Genomic DNA, 17,187 nt, shown 5'->3' with positions numbered 1-17,187 from the left:
CGCCCAGTGCCGCCGCTCGCCGAGCCGTCGTGCACTAAGTTGCTGGGGGTGCGCGCGGGAGAATTCCAGAAAAGCCAGGGGGTTAAGTGAGAAGGTTTGAGAGAGGGGGAAAATAGTGTTAGTACTTAGTTGTAATTCAGGAGAAGTTTGAGATCTCTTTTATGAAATCACCAACGCACGCGAGACTCCCCTGTCGTTGGCCATCTCGCGCTGTAGGCCAGCCTCGCATGGACCGCACAGTATCCAGGTGGGCCGTCTCTTTAGTCGTAATTCATTTTTCTTTTTCATAAGGAATTAGAAATAACTTTCTAATTTAATTTTTGAGCTGATCTTTGGTAAATCATATAAAATCATGTAGATGTCCAAAAATTATGAAATAAATTTTGTTAGGTTTCTAAAATTGTGCTCTATCTGTTAGTGTATTTAGTTCATATATATATGTTGATACCAGGAGCTATTAAATCATTTGAGAGTGCTCAATATTATTAGGTTAAATATTGTAGAAAAATTTTGTGGTAAGTTGGTGATATCTTTAGTCCCAAAAATTTTATAGTAGCTTCATTGTATTATTATGTGCTCACTGTAATTTTTGTAGCCTTAGAATATACTAAGCATTAGGGTAGTTAAATGCTCTTTGTTTCAATATACATTAAACCATTAGTAGAAATAAAGATATATCCTTCATTTGTAAAGCTAGGTGTTTGTTAGTTAAATTCAACACCTTGCTTGATGAAAATGATAGCTTAGTATCTTAGTCATTAGAGCTAGCTTAGTAGCTTAGTATGCGTATTTTTATTTTAAGAGTTGCTGTTGCATAAATGCTAAGTGTTGCATCATCATCGCATACATGTAGAGAACGAGTTGATGGAGATCGGGACCACCAGCGATCACGAGTTCAAGGAGATCATCGAGGAGTATGAGGAGAAGATTCTCGTGCAGGAGGAGGTTTCGGAACCGCCACTGACCGACTCAGCTGACACCGCGCCTGCCCATGGCAAGCCTCGGTGCATAACCCCTTATTTTTTATAATCACTATTTATATATGTTATGTGCATTTATGTTATTGGAATTTTATGGAAACTACATGCATAAATATATCCATCCTAAGAGTCTACTAGTGCAGGTTCGGGTAGCTGCTATGCTTAAGTTTTTAGTAGCGTGAGTAACCCTGCCGTTACTCACAATATGTGATTATTATAACTACTCTCATGATAAAATGATGAAAGGAAAAATGGAGACAGGACAGGGATACGGTATGGGTATTGGTGGGTGTAATAGGTTGTCCCGCGGCCAACGGGGCTCAGCTTGATTACACTGTTTTTCCTGTTCGTGTCGATTAAGGACCGTCCGTTGCTGTGGATGATAGTCAGGTCACAGACTTATTATCCTGAGCACATACTTGCTTATGGGAGCGGAAAGGCCCGTTACGCTCTTTTTGAACCGACTGATTGGAGGCGAAGAAAGGTGGAGGTCTGAGCACCATACTGAGACCGGGTCTCAAGTGTGGGGGCTTGAAGTCCAAGTTTAGATGGAGACCTGGACCCCGTGACAGGAGTGGAATGGGTTGGTCTTGTTTGTGCCTGGGGTACAAATGGGGCGTGTGTTTTGGGTACCCAACTGGGATACATTGGTTTGTGAATCGCTGTTTCTGTGAGATGGTATGACTTGGCTATGGTCTAGCACCGTAGTAAGAACTGGAAGATGAAAGATGGTGAAATGGTTCTGATTGCTCAACCCTTGCTTGAAAGTAGAATAGATGCTTACCTAGAATGGTTAGCTAATGAAGTAATCATGACTGCTAATTAAACTTGATCTTAAGGACGTACTCTTAGTAATGCTTTTTGCAAACAAAAGAAAATAGCTTGAGTTTTATTGCCTATCATACTCCTTGGAGTCGAGAAATTATTCCCACTAGTCGGGTAAGTCTTGCGAGTACATTGTGTACTCAGGGTTTATTTTACCCCCGTTGCAAGTGTAGCATGAGGAGTAGCCCTTGTGTGGAGGATTCTTCTGGTGGGCATAAACGGATCCTTGTATCGTTTTCGCTAGATGTTTATTTTCATTTCGCTGTTTAATTATCGCACTTTGAACTCTGGTATTGTAATAAATAATTTCTAAGAACTCTTGTTGTATGAAATTGACTAAGTATTGTAAGCTCATACTTATTATTGGATTCTGGATGTAAAACGTGGATTGTTTCAAGTTCTCCCTTTGGGTGGGCTCGACGGAACTGTCCGATGTAGCTAACTTTCGGGGTGCTTAGTGTCTAGAGGAAGACGAACGCCTTCGAAAGCGTGTTATTTCGGACGGTTCTGCCACATCTATATTTCTAGAATTGCCATGCTAGAGCAGGATTAGAACCTAAGGTGCAAAACTCTTGTGCGATAAAACAATAGAAACACTTCTAGGTACAAGGGGGTGAAATAGGCTAAGAGTATGGCTTAATTTTTGCAAAAAAAATTAGAATTAGTCCAATTCACTCTCTTCTTGGGCATCTTGATCCTTTCAAAGGTGAAAGGCCCAGTGAACTTTACTGGTCGACCTTCTCCATGAATTTCAGAATAACCACCTTTTTTCTTGCTCCTTTGCCACTACTGCAGCAAGTTCACTCTTTCGGACATGTTGGATTGGTCCTTTGGTGAGGAGGCTGGTCCAGATGAAGGCAAGCTCTTGGATCACCAGCCCTTACGGCTTAACAATGATGATTATGAGCGGGTTTAGCAAATTCTGGTCAAGAAGGTTGGTGGCTTGATAGTGTTTGTGCCTTCCTTTGTTGTTTCCTATGACAGGGAGCCAACTTCTGTGACCTAAAGGGTGTCAAGGTTGGAGCAAACAGTACCGCGTGCCTGAAACCAGCCGGCTGGCTGAACGGCTTCAGACCAGCGAACACCACCAATATTGTTGAGTGGGATCTAGAAATCGAGCGTGTGAAACTTTCGTCTGGGAAACCACTAGTATGTGTTATTTCCTGCTGTTGTTTCCATAACAGTGCAACATTTATGTTACATATTCAGACTCATAACTGATTAGATGCTCAACTACTGTATGATTCATGGTTAAGACATGATAAGATTTTGCACAAATCTTTTGTTATCTAGGTTCCTGACTATGCAATTTCATTCATCAAGGGCAAATCACTCAAGTAAGTTGCAAAATAGTCCTAGAAAAAGTAGGTTATTGGTTACTTGTCCTTACATATACATATGATGTTGTAGGCCGTTTAGGCGCCTGTGGTGGGACGACACAGTTCCTACAGTTGTAACCAGAGCAGAGCCTCACAATGAGGTCAGCTTCAGTACAAACTACCCCTTTATGATAATCCCTGCAACTGTCTTTACTGCTAGTGTTGTCTGCATATGATCCTGATCGAACATGTTGTCCACAGGTTATATTGCATCCGACTCAAGCAGGAGTCCTGACTATCCGGGAGAACGCAAGGTTACAGGGCTTCCCTGATTACTACCGATTGTTTGGCCCGATCAAGGAGAAGTAAGTTCCTCTTTTCAGTTTGCCTGTACCTGATCTAGTCACTCTTGAAAGTTGTCAGCAGTAAGCCATTGATCAGTCAGTTACAGCTCTTGAAATCAGAAGCAGGATCACACTGCCTTGTAATCCTTGCCTCTGAACATGTGTGCTTTCTCTGATGGCGATAGGTATATTCAAGTCGGAAATGCAGTAGCTGTCCCTGTTGCCCGGGCACTAGGCTACTGTCTAGGGCAAGCCTACCTGGGTGAATCTGAGGGGAGTCAACCTCTGTACCAGCTCCCTCCAAGTTTCACCGCTTTGGGGCAAACTGCGGTGCAGGCGAGGGCCTCTTCTGTTGGCACTCCTGAAGGGGAGGTGGTTGAGCAGTAAAAGGATCAGAGCTGAGCTGATCAGGCCAACAGCCAACGGTAGGAGCATCTCTGGTTGGGTCCGATTCGGCCATTCGGGCCCATCCAGCATCATGTCTACCAATAAATAATCATCGCATCGTGCTGATTCTTATGATTGGAGATGAATGTAAGCAGGGTGAACTCGAGCTCGAGTGCTTGTACTGTAGGTTGAGGTTTCAAAAACATTCATTCATCGGCCACCTATTTGTGGATTATGTTTCTTGTGTCATTTCAGTTTAGCAATCTGCTGATTTGAGGCTTCGTCATGTTAATGTACGTGTATTCTATCATTCATTGCTGTTAATGTACGTGTATTCTATCTATCATTCTTGTTAATGTATGTACATTTGATCCTTGTTCAACGCGAGCAATTTTTCATCCACTGTAGTTGAGTACTGAATGGTTTGAGTGATTGAGTCATCATGTAGTATTTTCATTTATTTTCACTAGAGTGTAGGAAGAAAACTTACGATGAACACCTTTATATATCCTAATATTTTGCCAAATATTGTGTGAAAAGGATAGCATGAGGATTTATTTCGATACTTGTATTCACCTCGATCCATCGGAATGCATGTGGACTGAGATAGATACAAATGTACCTAAACAAGTCTAGAGACGATTTACAAGATAGTTTGATCCACAAGATGAGGCATGTTGACGATGGCTAATGTGTGATAAACTTACCTATGTGTAGTTATATTTGTACTGCCTCTGTCTTAAAAAGAATGTAATTTTAAGTTTGAATTGGATCGAACTTTTTTAAATTGACTAAGTTTATAAAAAAATCAATAACATTTACTCTAAATAGGTATACAATAAAAATATATGTTATGATTATCTAATGATATTTATTTAAAACTGTTTAACAAAAATTGCATTTCGTTAGGGAATGGAGGGAGTGGTGCTAAAAATGGGAAACAGTAGGACAGATCATATAAATGGTGGTGGTGGTGATAGCCTGATGGTGGGGAAAAGCCAATATAACCCCTGACATTTAGCAATGTGTTCCCGAAGAGAAGGGTGAAGCAACGTACGGTACAGAAAGCTCTTACTGGTCGCAGCTGGGTTTTGGATATTAAGGGAGCCCGCACTGTAGGTGTTATTGTCGACTTCCTCCATCTCTGGGAATTGCTGTACAATTTTGAGTTAGAGCCTGATGTTGAAGATGTCCACATATGGCGTTTCTCTGCTAGTGGGAAATACTCAGCCAAGTCTGCCTATGAGGGTTTCTTCCAGGGATCTACTGAGTTTGGTCCATACGAGAGGATTTGGAGAACCTGGGCACCGCCCAAATGTCGTTTTTTCTTTGGTTGGTGGCCCACAATCGGTGCTGGACAGCAGATCGCCTTGCGTGTCATGGGCTGCCTCATCCTGTGCAGTGCCCTCTCTGTGATCAGGAGGATGAGACTATCAACCACCTCCTAGTCTCCTATGTCTTTGCTAGACAATTTTGGTATCTCCTTTTGAGACAGGTCGGCCTACACTCTTTGTCACCACAGCCTTCTGATTCTTCCTTTGATATATGGTGGGAAAAGGCTATTCGAGCAACAAGTGGATTAATGCAAAAAGGTCTCAACTCTCTTATTGTGCTTGGTGCTTGGACTCTTTGGAATCACCAAAATCGTTGTGTTTTTTATGGAATTACCCCTAACCTTGGACGAGCTCTCTCCCTTGCTGGAGAAGAGCGCCGGTTGTGGAGTGTAGCAGGAGCCAAGGGTCTGTCCTCCTTGACAGCCCCTCTCTTTGGTAGTTAGTTTAGTGATAGTGTTTGGTCGCCTTTTGTCCTTGTCAGGCGCGAATGTTATTTGTGTGGGGTTGTGTGTGGTGTGTGTTGTAGGGCTCTAGCCCCTTTCTTTCTTCTTAATATAATGATGCGCAGCTCTCCTGCGTTTTCGGAAAAAAAAATTTAGCAATGTGTTTACTTCATCATATAATCTAAAAAAACAAGTATTCTACCCTTCACCTATTCAAAACCTTTTGATGTATCGCTTAGGGCTTGTTTGGATGCACATTGTCGGTGTTTTGGACCGAGGGGTCCTCAACCAACTAGCGAATTTGTTCTGCGTTTTCCCGATTCCGGATGGTGATGCAAAGAGACACAAGGTTTATACTAGTTCGAGCAATTCGTGCCCTATGTCCAGTCTGGGAGATTGATCTTGTATTCCTTGCACCGAAGTGCTTGTAGTAGGGGGTTACAAGCTAGGTGAGAGAGGGAGCTAGTCCCAGGTCTCGGCGGGGAGTGACGTGGGCTGCTTGAGACGTTGCTCTCAAGCGGCGGGGAAGTGTGCGTGTTACAGGGTGTTGTTCTTCGCGAGAACCTCTCCCCCCTCGAAATAGCCCAAGTCCTTTCCTTTTATAGTTTGAAGGGAGGACAAGGGTAGTACATGTGCTAACTATACGGCGTCGTGCGAACAGAGGCGGTGTGTCCGAGCCCTGTAGCCCGTTCCTATGGCGGTGTGGTCGTCGGAGTGGTCCGTCCTTGGAGCGCTGGGGCGACGTGCTGGTCACATCCGATCCTGTGCGTCATGGGAGCTCTAGGGCTGCCTCGGAGCGGGTGCGGCGGTCAGCGTGCGGGTCGAAAAATTAGAATAACTAAAAAATGGGTTTCAATTGTATTCCGAGAAACAATATATACAATGCTTGGAATTTTAAGGATAAAAGCGACGTAGCTGTTCTATGTTCCAAGCGTTGGTGAAGATTTCGCCCTTTTCGTTGGCTAGCTTGTAGGTCCCGGGCTTCAGCACTTGGGCGATGATGTACGGTCCTTCCCATGGCGGGGTCAGCTTGTGGCGGCCCTTGTTGCTCTGTGCTAGCCTCAACACCAGGTCGCCTACCTTCAAGTCTCGGCCTCGGACGCGCTGGGCCTGATAGCGCCATAGGGTCTGCTGGTATTTAGCCGAGTGCAGCAGCGCGACGTCTCGGGTTTCCTCCAGTTGGTCGAGGGCGTCCTCTCAGGTGGTGCGGTTGCTTCGTTCGTTATAGGCCTGTAGCCTTGGGGAACCGTATTCCAAGTCAGTGGGAAGGATGGCCTCGGCCCCATAGACCAGGAAGAAAGGCGTGAACCCCGTGGCTTGGCTTGGGGTGTTCCTCAGGCTCCAGATGACCGATGGGAGTTCGGCGAGCCATTTTTTGCCAAACTTCTTCAACCGGTTGTAAATTCTTGGCTTGAGGCCTTGTAGGATCATGCCGTTGGCATGTTCTACTTGGCCGTTGGTCCTTGGGTGTCCTACGACCGACCAGGCCACACGGATGTGGTGGTCGTCGCAAAACGTCAAGAATTTTTTGCCGGTGAACTGTGTCCCGTTGTCGGTGATGATGGTGTTAGGGACCCTCAACCTGTGGATAATGTTAGTGAAGAACAGCACTGCTTGCTCGGATTTGATTCGATTGATTGGACGAGCCTCGATCCATTTGGAGAACTTATCGATTGATACCAGTAGATGGGTGTAGCCCCCGGGCCTTTTGCAGAGGCCCGACCATGTCGAGCCCCCACATGGCGAACGGCCACGTGATGGGGATGGTTTGGAGGGCTAGGGCCGGGAGATGTGTCTGCCGAGTATAGTACTGGCATCCTTCGTAGGAGCATACTAGCTTGGTGGCATCGGCGACCGCCGTCGGCCAATAGAACCCTTGATGGAAAGCGTTTCCCACGAGCGTCCGCGGCGCCGCATGGTGCCCGTAGGCCCCTACGTGCAAGTCCTAAAGCAGGGCTCGGCCTGCCTCGGCGGCGATGCATCGTTGGAGGACACCGGAGGGACTTCACCTATACAATTCGTCATTGCAGAGGACATAAGTCTTGGCTCGGCGCGCAAGCCGTTGGGCTTCGGTCCTGTCACTAGGAAGCTCCCCCCGATCAAGCCAATCAAGGAACGGGATTCGCCAATCCGCGTCTTGGTCGGTCTGGGGAGCTTCGGCATTGACTTCCATGACCTCAGGCTTGGTTGAGAGAGTCTCGGCAGCAGAGGGGACGCTGAGCCCCGTCGTGGGTTTGACAGGTGGGCCCTCCTCTATTACCAAGGTGTAGTCAATGGAAGGTTTGTGGAGGTCCCTGGCAAAGACGTTCGGGGGGACCGGAGCCCGTGCCGAGGCCATCTTTGCCAGTTTGTCGGCGGCCTCGTTGTACTTCCATGCGATGTGGTTTAGTTCAAGACCGTCGAACTTGTCCTCTAGGCGACGTACCAACTTGCAGTAAGCCTCCATTTTGGGGTCGAGGCAGTTTGACTCCTTCATGACTTGATCGACGACGAGCTACGAGTCACCCCGGACGTCGAGACGCCGTACCCCAAGTTCGATGGCGACTTGCAAGCCGTTGACGAGGGCCTCGTACTCGGCCATGTTGTTGGAGGCAGCGAAGTAGAGCCGCACCATGTAGCGCATGTGTACTCTGAGGGGCGAGACGAAGAGGAGACCCGCGCCTGCCCCGGTCTTCATCAGAGACCCGTCAAAGTACATGGTCCAGCATTCTGTCTAGATTTGAGCAGGTGGTAATTGGGTGTCGGTCCACTCAGCCACAAAATCAGCCAAGACCTGAGACTTAATTGCTTTCTGAGGCGCAAAAGTCAAGGCTTCCCCATAAGCTCGATGGCCCACTTGGCTATCCTGCCTGAGGCTTCCCGGTTATGGACTATCTCTCCCAAGGGGAAAGACGATACCACAGTCACTGGGTGAGACTCGAAGTAGTGACGCAGCTTGCGTCGGGCCAGGACTATGGCATAGACCAGCTTCTGGATGTGGGGGTAACGTGTTTTGGTCTCGGAGAGCACTTCACTGATGAAGTAAACAAGTTGTTGGGTGGGTAGAGCATGCCCCTCTTCCTGCCTTTCTACTACTATGACAACACTGACCACTTGGGTCGTTGCGGCGACGTAGAGTAAGAGGGCCTCGTCCCTGGCCGGGGGTACCAGGACGGGAGGATTTGTGAGCAGTGCTTTGAGTCTGTCGAGGGCTTCTTCGGCCTTGGGGGTCTAAGAAAAGCGCTCGGATTTTCTCAAGAGTCGGTACAGAGGCAAGCCTTTTTCGTCGAGGCGCAAGATGAAGCGGCTCAGGGCCGCAAGGCATCCCATGACCCTCTGCACTCCTTTGAGGTCTCTGATTGGTCCCATGCTGGTTACGGTCGAGACCTTCTCTGGGTTGGCTTCGATGCCGCGTTCCGAGACTATGAATCCTAAGAGCATGCCTCGGGGGACCCCGAACGCACACTTCTCGGGATTGAGCTTGATGCCCCTCTCTCTGAGGCACTTGAAGGCTAACCTCAAGTCGTCGATGAGATCCTCGGCCTTTCTGGTCTTGACCACGATGTCGTCCACATAGGCCTCAACGGTTCGCCCAATGTGGTCACCAAAGACCTGGGTCATGCACCGCTGGTACGTGGCCCCTGCGTTTCTGAGGCCAAAAGGCATAGTCACATAGCAGTACATGCCGAATGGGGTGATGAAAGAAGTCACAAGCTGGTCGGACTCTTTTATCTTGATTTGATGGTAATCAGAATACGCATCAAGGAAAGACAGGGTCTCGCACCCCGCAGTGGAGTCAACGATCTGATCGATTCGGGGTAATGGGAAGGGGACTTTTGGACAGGCTTTATTCAAACCGGTGTAGTCTACACACATCCTCCATTTCCCATTTTTCTTCCTAACTAACACGGGGTTAGCCAACCACTCTGGGTGGGACACTTCCTTGATGAACCCGGCCGCCAAGAGTTTCTGCACCTCCTCACCGATGGCCCTACACTTTTCCTCATCGAATCGGCGCAGGCGTTGCTTCACCTGTCTAGAGCCAGCCCGGATGTCCAAGGCATACTCGGCGACCTCCCTCGGTATGCCCGGCATGTCCGAGGGACTCCATGCGAATATGTCGACATTCGCATGGAGGAAGTCGACGAGCACGACTTCCTATTTGATGTCGAGGGTGGCGCTGATCCTCAGCGCCCGGTCGTCGGGGCAGGCGGGGTCGACCGGGACGAGCTTGATGGCCTCCGCGGGCTCGAACACCCCTGCACGACGCTTGGAATCAGGCGCCTCACCACTGAGTTGGTCGAGGTTGGCGATGAGGGTCTCGGCCTCCGTGAGAGCCTCGGCGTACTCGATGCACTCGACGTCGCAGTCGTATGCATGTTCGTACGTGGACTCAATCGTGATGATACCGCTGGGGCCTGGCATCTTGAGCTTGAGGTAGGTATAGTTGGGGACTGCCATGAACTTGGCGTAGCACGGCCGCCCCAGGATGGCGTGGTAGGTTCCCCCGAACCCGACCACCTCGAAGGTAAGGACCTCCTTGCGGTAGTTGGAGGGGGTGCCGAAGCAGACGGGAAGGTCGATGTGCCCGAGGGGTCGTGTGCGTTTCCCTGGCACGATGTCGTGGAAGGGTGCGGCGTCTCCTCGGAGCCTCGATCGGTCGATCTCCAAGAGCTCCAGGGTGTTGGCGTAGAGGATATTGAGGCCGCTGCCTCCGTCCATCAACACCTTGGAGAGTCGGGTGTTGCCGATGATCGGGTCGACAACAAGTGGGTACTGCCCAGGATTCAGAACATGGTTGGGGTGGTCATCTCGATCAAAGGTGATCACCTCCCGAGACCAGTCGAGGTACCGGGGAGTGGCCACCTTGACCGAGAAGACCTCTCGGCGTTCCTTCTTTCGCTGCCGCGCCGTAAGGCACGCTGAGGGTTCGCCGAAGATCATGAAGGCGTTGTGTACCTCAGGGAACCCGTCGTCCTTGTCATCGTCCCGGTCACCGGTGCCCTTCTGCTTGGCGTCATCATCGGGGAGCCCGAGCCTGGCGTAGTAACGTGCTGGTCACATCCGATCCTATGCGTCATGGGAGCTCTAGGGCTGCCTCGGAGCGGGTGCGGCGGTCAGCGTGCGGGTCGCTGTGGATTGACTGTGCGCGAGGCCGAGGCTCGGTTGGTGCTGAGGCCGAACCGCGGTGGGGGGGTCTCGGCAGACGTGAATCCCGAGATAGCCAAGACCCTGGCGTGGAGTGCCGAGGCCTGGAGGGAGCGGTCGATCTGGTACACTGATTCGGAGGCGATGATGACCCGAGCCAGACTTCCCATGCCGCGTTGTCTTCGGGGCGGGAATTGCGGGGCACAGTGCGGTGCGAGCGCTGATCGTGGGCACAGCGCCAGAATACAGTGGTCGGTAATCCCCGCCGTGCCCCGTCTCAGCCGGTATGGCGCTGATGCGACTTCTTGTCCCGTCGGCCACTCCGTGGTGTTGAGCCGTCGTCCAGCTGAGATTGCGGGAGTGGTTGACGCATTAATAGGACGTGACATGCTGCCGGGAAGACTGGTCGAGGCGGGAGCGACGGGTTGTTGACAAGCCGGCCTCGAGCGATACGGAGAATAGCTGTCTTATTCGAGGCTGTTCGCACGGGGCCTCGGGCGAGACGGAGATTGGGCTCCTTGCCGAGACCTCTCGTGAGAGGCCTCGCGCGAGGCGGAGATTGCGTCAGGGCGCCGAGACCTCCCGTGCGAGGCCTGAGGCGAGGTGGAGAGCCTGATGGGCTCGGACGGGGCTGGTGATGAGCTCATGGCTTACCTTCTAGCTTTGTTGTTGATGGGATTTAAGTGACTCTTTTGGTGTACGCTCGGGGTACCCCGTTCTATGGTACCCGACACACATGTATCTAATTCAATCCATGTGTGTTAAAGTGGATTGGTGTGAAAATTAAACTAAGCTCTACACTAATTCAATGCACATGGATTGAGGTGGATACATATGTATCTAAACAATGCCTTAGATGGTTTCAGGGGTTCTGCTTGGGGGCCCACAAGTCCGGTGATATCTTATAGTAAAATATTCTATAACTTTTTCATATGAAATCAAATTAAGACAAACTGTTTTATTTGAGATTATTTAGAAGGTCAAATATTTTGCATGACTTCTAAATAATCTCAAATGAAAAAGTTTCAATAGAAAAGTATTACATCCACTGAGCACTACATGTTTGGTCATACCGTTTCTCCATCTGAGATCGTTAATTTTTTTTATAAAAAAATTAGATTTCAAATATGATAACTTAAAGCCGATATTTGAGCATCTAAACTAACTAAAATTAAAAATTGTCAACTACTGAGCTGTGAGGGCTGAGGTATACGTTGTTGCCCAGATGACGACAAACGTGCTCTCTGATACGGAGTAGATCCTAGTACATACGCACACCAACATATTTTAAGTTATCAACAACATCTTGAGTTCTACTGTTCTAAGCACACTAAGTATGAATTACGCGGTAAACATCAACAACATACATGGTACAAGGTAGGGAAACAAGTAAAGGCATACGCTCAAAAGTAGGTTACATAGGTTCCTAGTCATATTGGGGGTGTGTATCCTAATTTCAACCCTTCCACGTCTGGCTACTAAATCTTCCTCGGTCATAATCTGGTCTCTTGATCCTCCATGTGCTACATCACCCCCTACCCCCTCCCTTGGTCACTTTTCCCACCAAATGCAGAGGCAGAGACTCAAATTGGGCCTAGATCAATTTAAATAGGCCTATGACAGTTTTGACCAAATCTAAATAAAACTCTATAAATCAACATAATAATAGTACCATATTGATTTTTCAACGGGATAAGAACACCCCTACTCCCTATATAATGGGGGGGGGGGGTTACACACCCGATTGGGGTATCCAACAATCCAATCGACATTTACATTTAATATTTTCCTAATTTTCTTAATCCTTTTTTCAACCCCATGCTACTGTTCATCTCTTGATCCGATGACTAAAGATAGCGTCCTGGCTTGCCAACCGACCTAGGGCAACCTGCCGAGGTCCTTGCCCCACCGAAATTGCTATTCGCTTTGTTGGTGAGAAGATGGCCTTGCTTCACGTTGTCATTTCATCAGTTTGTGCACATAATGACCAAAGTTTACTATACTAGCGTTATTTACTAATTTTATGTTCTAGTTGAGTCTCTGGGTCTGAGACGCTGCTGGTGCACTACGGACGGGCATTAGCATTAAAGGCCGTACAATCGGTTTATTTACTTGCCGTATGTCGGAATTGCTAACATACTCAAGATCGTTGTAGCATGTCGGCCTTGCCTTACCGGATACCTCAATGACCGGGTACGGTGCTTGCCCGTTTTCTCTCAGTCTCTCTTCGGGTAGGTAATCATGATCCAAATACTGCATATATATATATATATATATAAGCTGGCTACAAAATAACTTATTCTGTAGTTACTTTGAGTTACGATAATTACTATGTTAATTTATAAGATCATAATAACTTCTTACTAAGTGGTTTACTATAACGTTATGATAAATATCCCTATATGTTATAGTAACCCAACTATCGTAAATTAGTATATAAAATTATCGTAAATAGAGGTGACTACAAAATAACTTATTTTGTAGTTGACTACTGAATACTCTCTCTCTCTCTCTCTCTCTCTCTCTCTATATATATATATATATATATATATATATATATATATATATATATATATATATAACTATGCAAGCCAACGTCTGAAGCACGCAGACTCATCCTTGGCACTTGGCAGCACAAGGCAAAGATGCTGTGCTGTCGCTACTGCTACTTGCTACTTGCTACTTTGCTACTGCTTCTGCTACTCGTTCACGGCACCCCAACACAACACGAGCAACGCGATGACAACCCAGCACAAAATTTTAAGCGAACTCCAGTAAGTTTATTTTCAGCAGAGCACGTTGGGTGAAGCGATGGAAGACTGCAGGGACTAGAACAGGTCACAAGCGGAGGAGCTGCACATTCAGCGTCCTCTCGTTCAGGACCACGACCCCAGCAAATCTGCAGGCATCATCAACACCATCCCGTCCGTCAGAGTTGAGAACGTACGGTCAATCATATGCATGCATGCAGAACTCCTCTGTCCCAACAGCAAAGCACAGGCAGAGCAGACAGCAGAGCTTACCAGAGCCAGCCATGGACGTTGGCGTCCTGGAGGTTGGGCTGCCGCGGCTGGAGCCTGTACTCGTGCAGCTGCGGCGACAGCTGCAGCGCCGTCATCGACGACTCCGCCGCGTCCCGGCCGGGCAGCAGCTGCTGACTCTGGCTGCCACTGCCACTGGCTCCCACGTCCCACCACGGGAACGGCCTCGGGTTTCCCAGCATCTCGCCGGCCTGAGCCTGCTGCTGCTGCCCCCTAGCAATAGCCGGGTTCTGTTTTTTCAATACAGGTCAAAGCCACACAAGCAGGTCCATTCAGGTGCGGAAAATTTTTGGAACAAACAGGGGGATCACTTGAGGAGGTCAGGAGAAGGGCCAGCCGTCTTCAGTCTTCTTACCATGAGGCATAGGTAGCCGCTCTGCTCTCCTGGCATGTGCATCTCCTGTGGAAATTCAGGACGAAAGAGAGAACTCTGTCTGTCACAACTCGATTCTTTTGAAACAGAGATGTTTAGAGGCTACCAAGAGAGGGAGGAATGCAGAGCACCCTTTGGCGGATCTCGAGCAGCTGCTGGTCAAGTAGCTCTTGCTGCCAGAAACAAAACAAGGGTGTTCAGTGTTAGCACGGAGGCGTCTCCCAAGAGTGTTTTTTTTTTGTAGGATAAAGAACGCTAACCTACAAGGCTACTCCATCAATCAATCTGTCGGCGTGCTAGTTTTTTTTTTTATAGAAAAGGTCGGCGTGCTAGTTAGTGCATATTTACCTTCCTGAGGCGAACTTTGTAGAGCGAGAACTCGATCTGCTGTTCAAGGTTGCTCAGATCTTGCACGGAGAATGAGGCCAGGTCCTCCCCCATGTACTGTGCCATGATCATCCTCAGCCTGTTCCTCTCATCCTTCATCCTAGTCATCTCTTGGACGATTTTCTTCACGGAAAAGGAGGGGAGAGTATTAGGTTACATCAGTGGAAACACAGACATCGTAGTGTCTTGGTTCAAGAGAATCGGCGTACCTGCTGGATGTCCATCTCCTCAAAACGGGTGCTAGGGGCTTTCAGGTATCTGTCAAAGATGTTTGCTATTCTGCAACCAGAATAAGCAATAATATATAGTATGATATAAAAACGTTGTAAAACCCCTGATGGGCACTCAGTCAAAAAGAATTATTATTGAAACTATCAACCGTTGGCAATATGCTACCAGTCTTATACCACACACCTGATCATCATCTCTTCTTTTTTATTGAAGACTTCAAACTGTATATGACTATATGTTAAGTTAAAACGTCCCATGATGTATGCCAAGTCATAAGATTGTAGTTGTCAAGAATAATTACAAATCAGTTCTGAAGCTCTCATGAAACTTTGATATCATTACTAAAGTTAAAAACCTTATAGCAGAATGAGCTGAATCTTGTATGTTACTAACAAACTCCAGAAATTCCTACCACAAGGTGTCTTGAAAAAATATGTCAAGACAACATACTCTTTTTTTTGTGAACAAAGACAACATACTCGTAACGACACCACATTTGAAACTACGCCCATAAAAATGAAAACGGAATGCTAGAGGCTTTCAGGTATCTGTCAAACCTGTTTGCTACTCTGCAAAAAAAAACAGCAAATGTATGATTTAAGAATGTTTAACTGGAGATATAGAACTCCAGACGGTCTCTCACTATGGAAGGATGTCTTCGTTGAAACTAAATGACATAGCATGGTACCAGTCTTATACCACTTAGCTGATCGATGTCGCATTGTCTTCGCAGACCAGTGTATATTAAGTTAAAAGGTCACATGCTGTATGCTAAGTTAAACGATTACAAGTGGTAGGAACAAATCAGTTTTAAACCGCTCATGGTACTGTGGTGTTTTACCAAAACCATACCAAAAAATAAGCTGAATCTTGTATATTGAAGAAAATGTCCCACAAAAAATTGAAAACAATGTATACACAATTTGTTCAACTGGAGATAGTAAAAAAAGAATAATTTGTAAAATTGCAGGACTGCTAAACAAGCCTAAGGATAGTAAGAAACTTCAACCACATGATCTTTGTTATATGACAACACAAATACCATAGCGATAACTACGCCATATCTAAAATTTCTACTTCCCCTCAAAGATGAAAATGAACAGAAGGATGGATGATATGAAATGGGAAAGAATGTTTCACGCACCTCCATGGAGGGCTGGAGTACTCATACATCCTGCCACTTCCAGAGAATATTATGACTCCGATTTGCGCATCACAAAGAATGGCTAGCTCGTTTGCCTTCTTGAACAACCCCATCCGCCTCTTGAAGAAGGTAACTTGGCGGTTTGTTGGATTCTCAATCTTCTTCAGCTCTACTTTTCCACGACCCATTGGTACAGCTTGGTGCTTCTTCTTTCCTATTCAACCTACCAGAACATATTCTGAATCATAACAGTCATGCTTCAGGATACCAAAATACAATCATGACAAGAAGCAAATAAAGATTTCATATGTGCGAGAGGAGATAAAAGTAAATGGTCTCGAATCACCAAGATCATGAGAGATAGTAACAAACATTATCAGTCTTTCAGATGCAGGATAGGATAGAAACTTGGAAAGCTATCCATGCAGGCACAAAAGATGTATAACTGTGCAGTGCAGTGCTTATATTTAATTCCCTAATTTTTGAACTTCAACAAAAGGAACGGTTGGTCCAGAAGAATCAAACTTTCATGAAGATCAATGGATTTAAAAAGCTTGAGAAGATGAAAAGATTTCATAAGCACAAGAAGATGAAAAGATTTCATATGCATGCCCAAGAGATGATAGCAAATGGCTTCAAATCATCAAAGTCATGAGAGATGATAGCAAATGGCTTCAAATCATCAAAGTCATGAGAGATGAAAGCAATACAACGGAAACTTATCTATACAGGTACAAATGCTAGAAGTGTTCAATGCTTATATTTCAGAAAAATCAAACTTTCATGAAGATCAAATGGATTAAAGCATGAGCAGGTCTATAAATAAAATAAAATCAGACAAACAGCATTTGCGCAAAATATTCTTGTGCTAAGTTGCAGGATGAGAATATGAGAGAGAGAGAGAGAGAGAGAGAGAGAGAGAGAGTTCATGGAGGAGTGGTATCACCTGTATCTGCTTCTTTGAAGATAGAGGGAAGCAAAGGGGGGCTGGTCGCCTTTATACATGGTCTGCAGAGTTCCTTATCTCGAGTTTATTTTTCTGAAAGTCATTGTTCACATCATCACCTGTCCTGCTGTCCCACTAGATATCACAGATAAGGAAAATATCAAACTATAAATGCAGAAATTAAGTAAATGGGATGTTTATAGTACTTAACTTTCTATTGTCTGTTCATTTATCAATTAGTATGTACGGAGCAGGCTTTGAGCCGAGCATATACGCTACAGATCTCTATCAGGCAAACTATCACAT

At 46.7% G+C, this 17,187-nt stretch overlaps 1 protein-coding gene and 2 pseudogenes across 1 annotated transcript; 2 read left to right on the top strand and 1 right to left on the bottom strand.

Moving 5' to 3' along the window:
* Positions 1-864: 864 nt before the first annotated feature.
* Positions 865-3,855, top strand: LOC136492344 (DNA (cytosine-5)-methyltransferase 2-like; annotated as a pseudogene).
* A 912-nt stretch (positions 3,856-4,767) lies between these two features.
* Positions 4,768-5,632, top strand: LOC136492343 (uncharacterized; annotated as a pseudogene).
* A 7,812-nt stretch (positions 5,633-13,444) lies between these two features.
* Positions 13,445-16,158, bottom strand: LOC136491458 (MADS-box transcription factor 31-like). The gene is made up of 7 exons (XM_066487763.1): positions 15,936-16,158; positions 14,770-14,839; positions 14,522-14,683; positions 14,305-14,346; positions 14,156-14,200; positions 13,783-14,030; positions 13,445-13,658 (listed from the first exon to the last, which is right to left on the bottom strand). Coding segments are annotated over exons 1-7 (756 nt in total). The 5' UTR covers positions 16,124-16,158; the 3' UTR covers positions 13,445-13,657.
* Between the last annotated feature and the right edge of the window lie 1,029 nt (positions 16,159-17,187).

The sequence above is a fragment of the Miscanthus floridulus genome, chromosome 11, assembly GCF_019320115.1.
Source record: "Miscanthus floridulus cultivar M001 chromosome 11, ASM1932011v1, whole genome shotgun sequence".
NCBI lineage: Eukaryota > Viridiplantae > Streptophyta > Magnoliopsida > Poales > Poaceae > Miscanthus > Miscanthus floridulus.
Note: the sequence above shows the minus strand (reverse complement) of the source record. Positions and strands in the feature narration are given on the sequence as shown.

What these genes read in the sequence shown, in the direction of transcription:
- LOC136491458 (XM_066487763.1), bottom strand. Translation starts at nt 16,123, where the DNA reads ATGGGTCGTGGAAAAGTAGAGCTGAAGAAGATTGAGAATCCAACAAAC. An exon ending in TACTCCAGCCCTCCATGGAG is followed by an intron (nt 14,840 to 15,935) that starts GTGCGTGAAACA and finishes TTCTGGTTGCAG; the next exon opens with AATAGCAAACATCTTTGACA. An exon ending in GCGGCTACCTATGCCTCATG is followed by an intron (nt 14,031 to 14,155) that starts GTAAGAAGACTG and finishes TTGAAAAAACAG; the next exon opens with AACCCGGCTATTGCTAGGGG.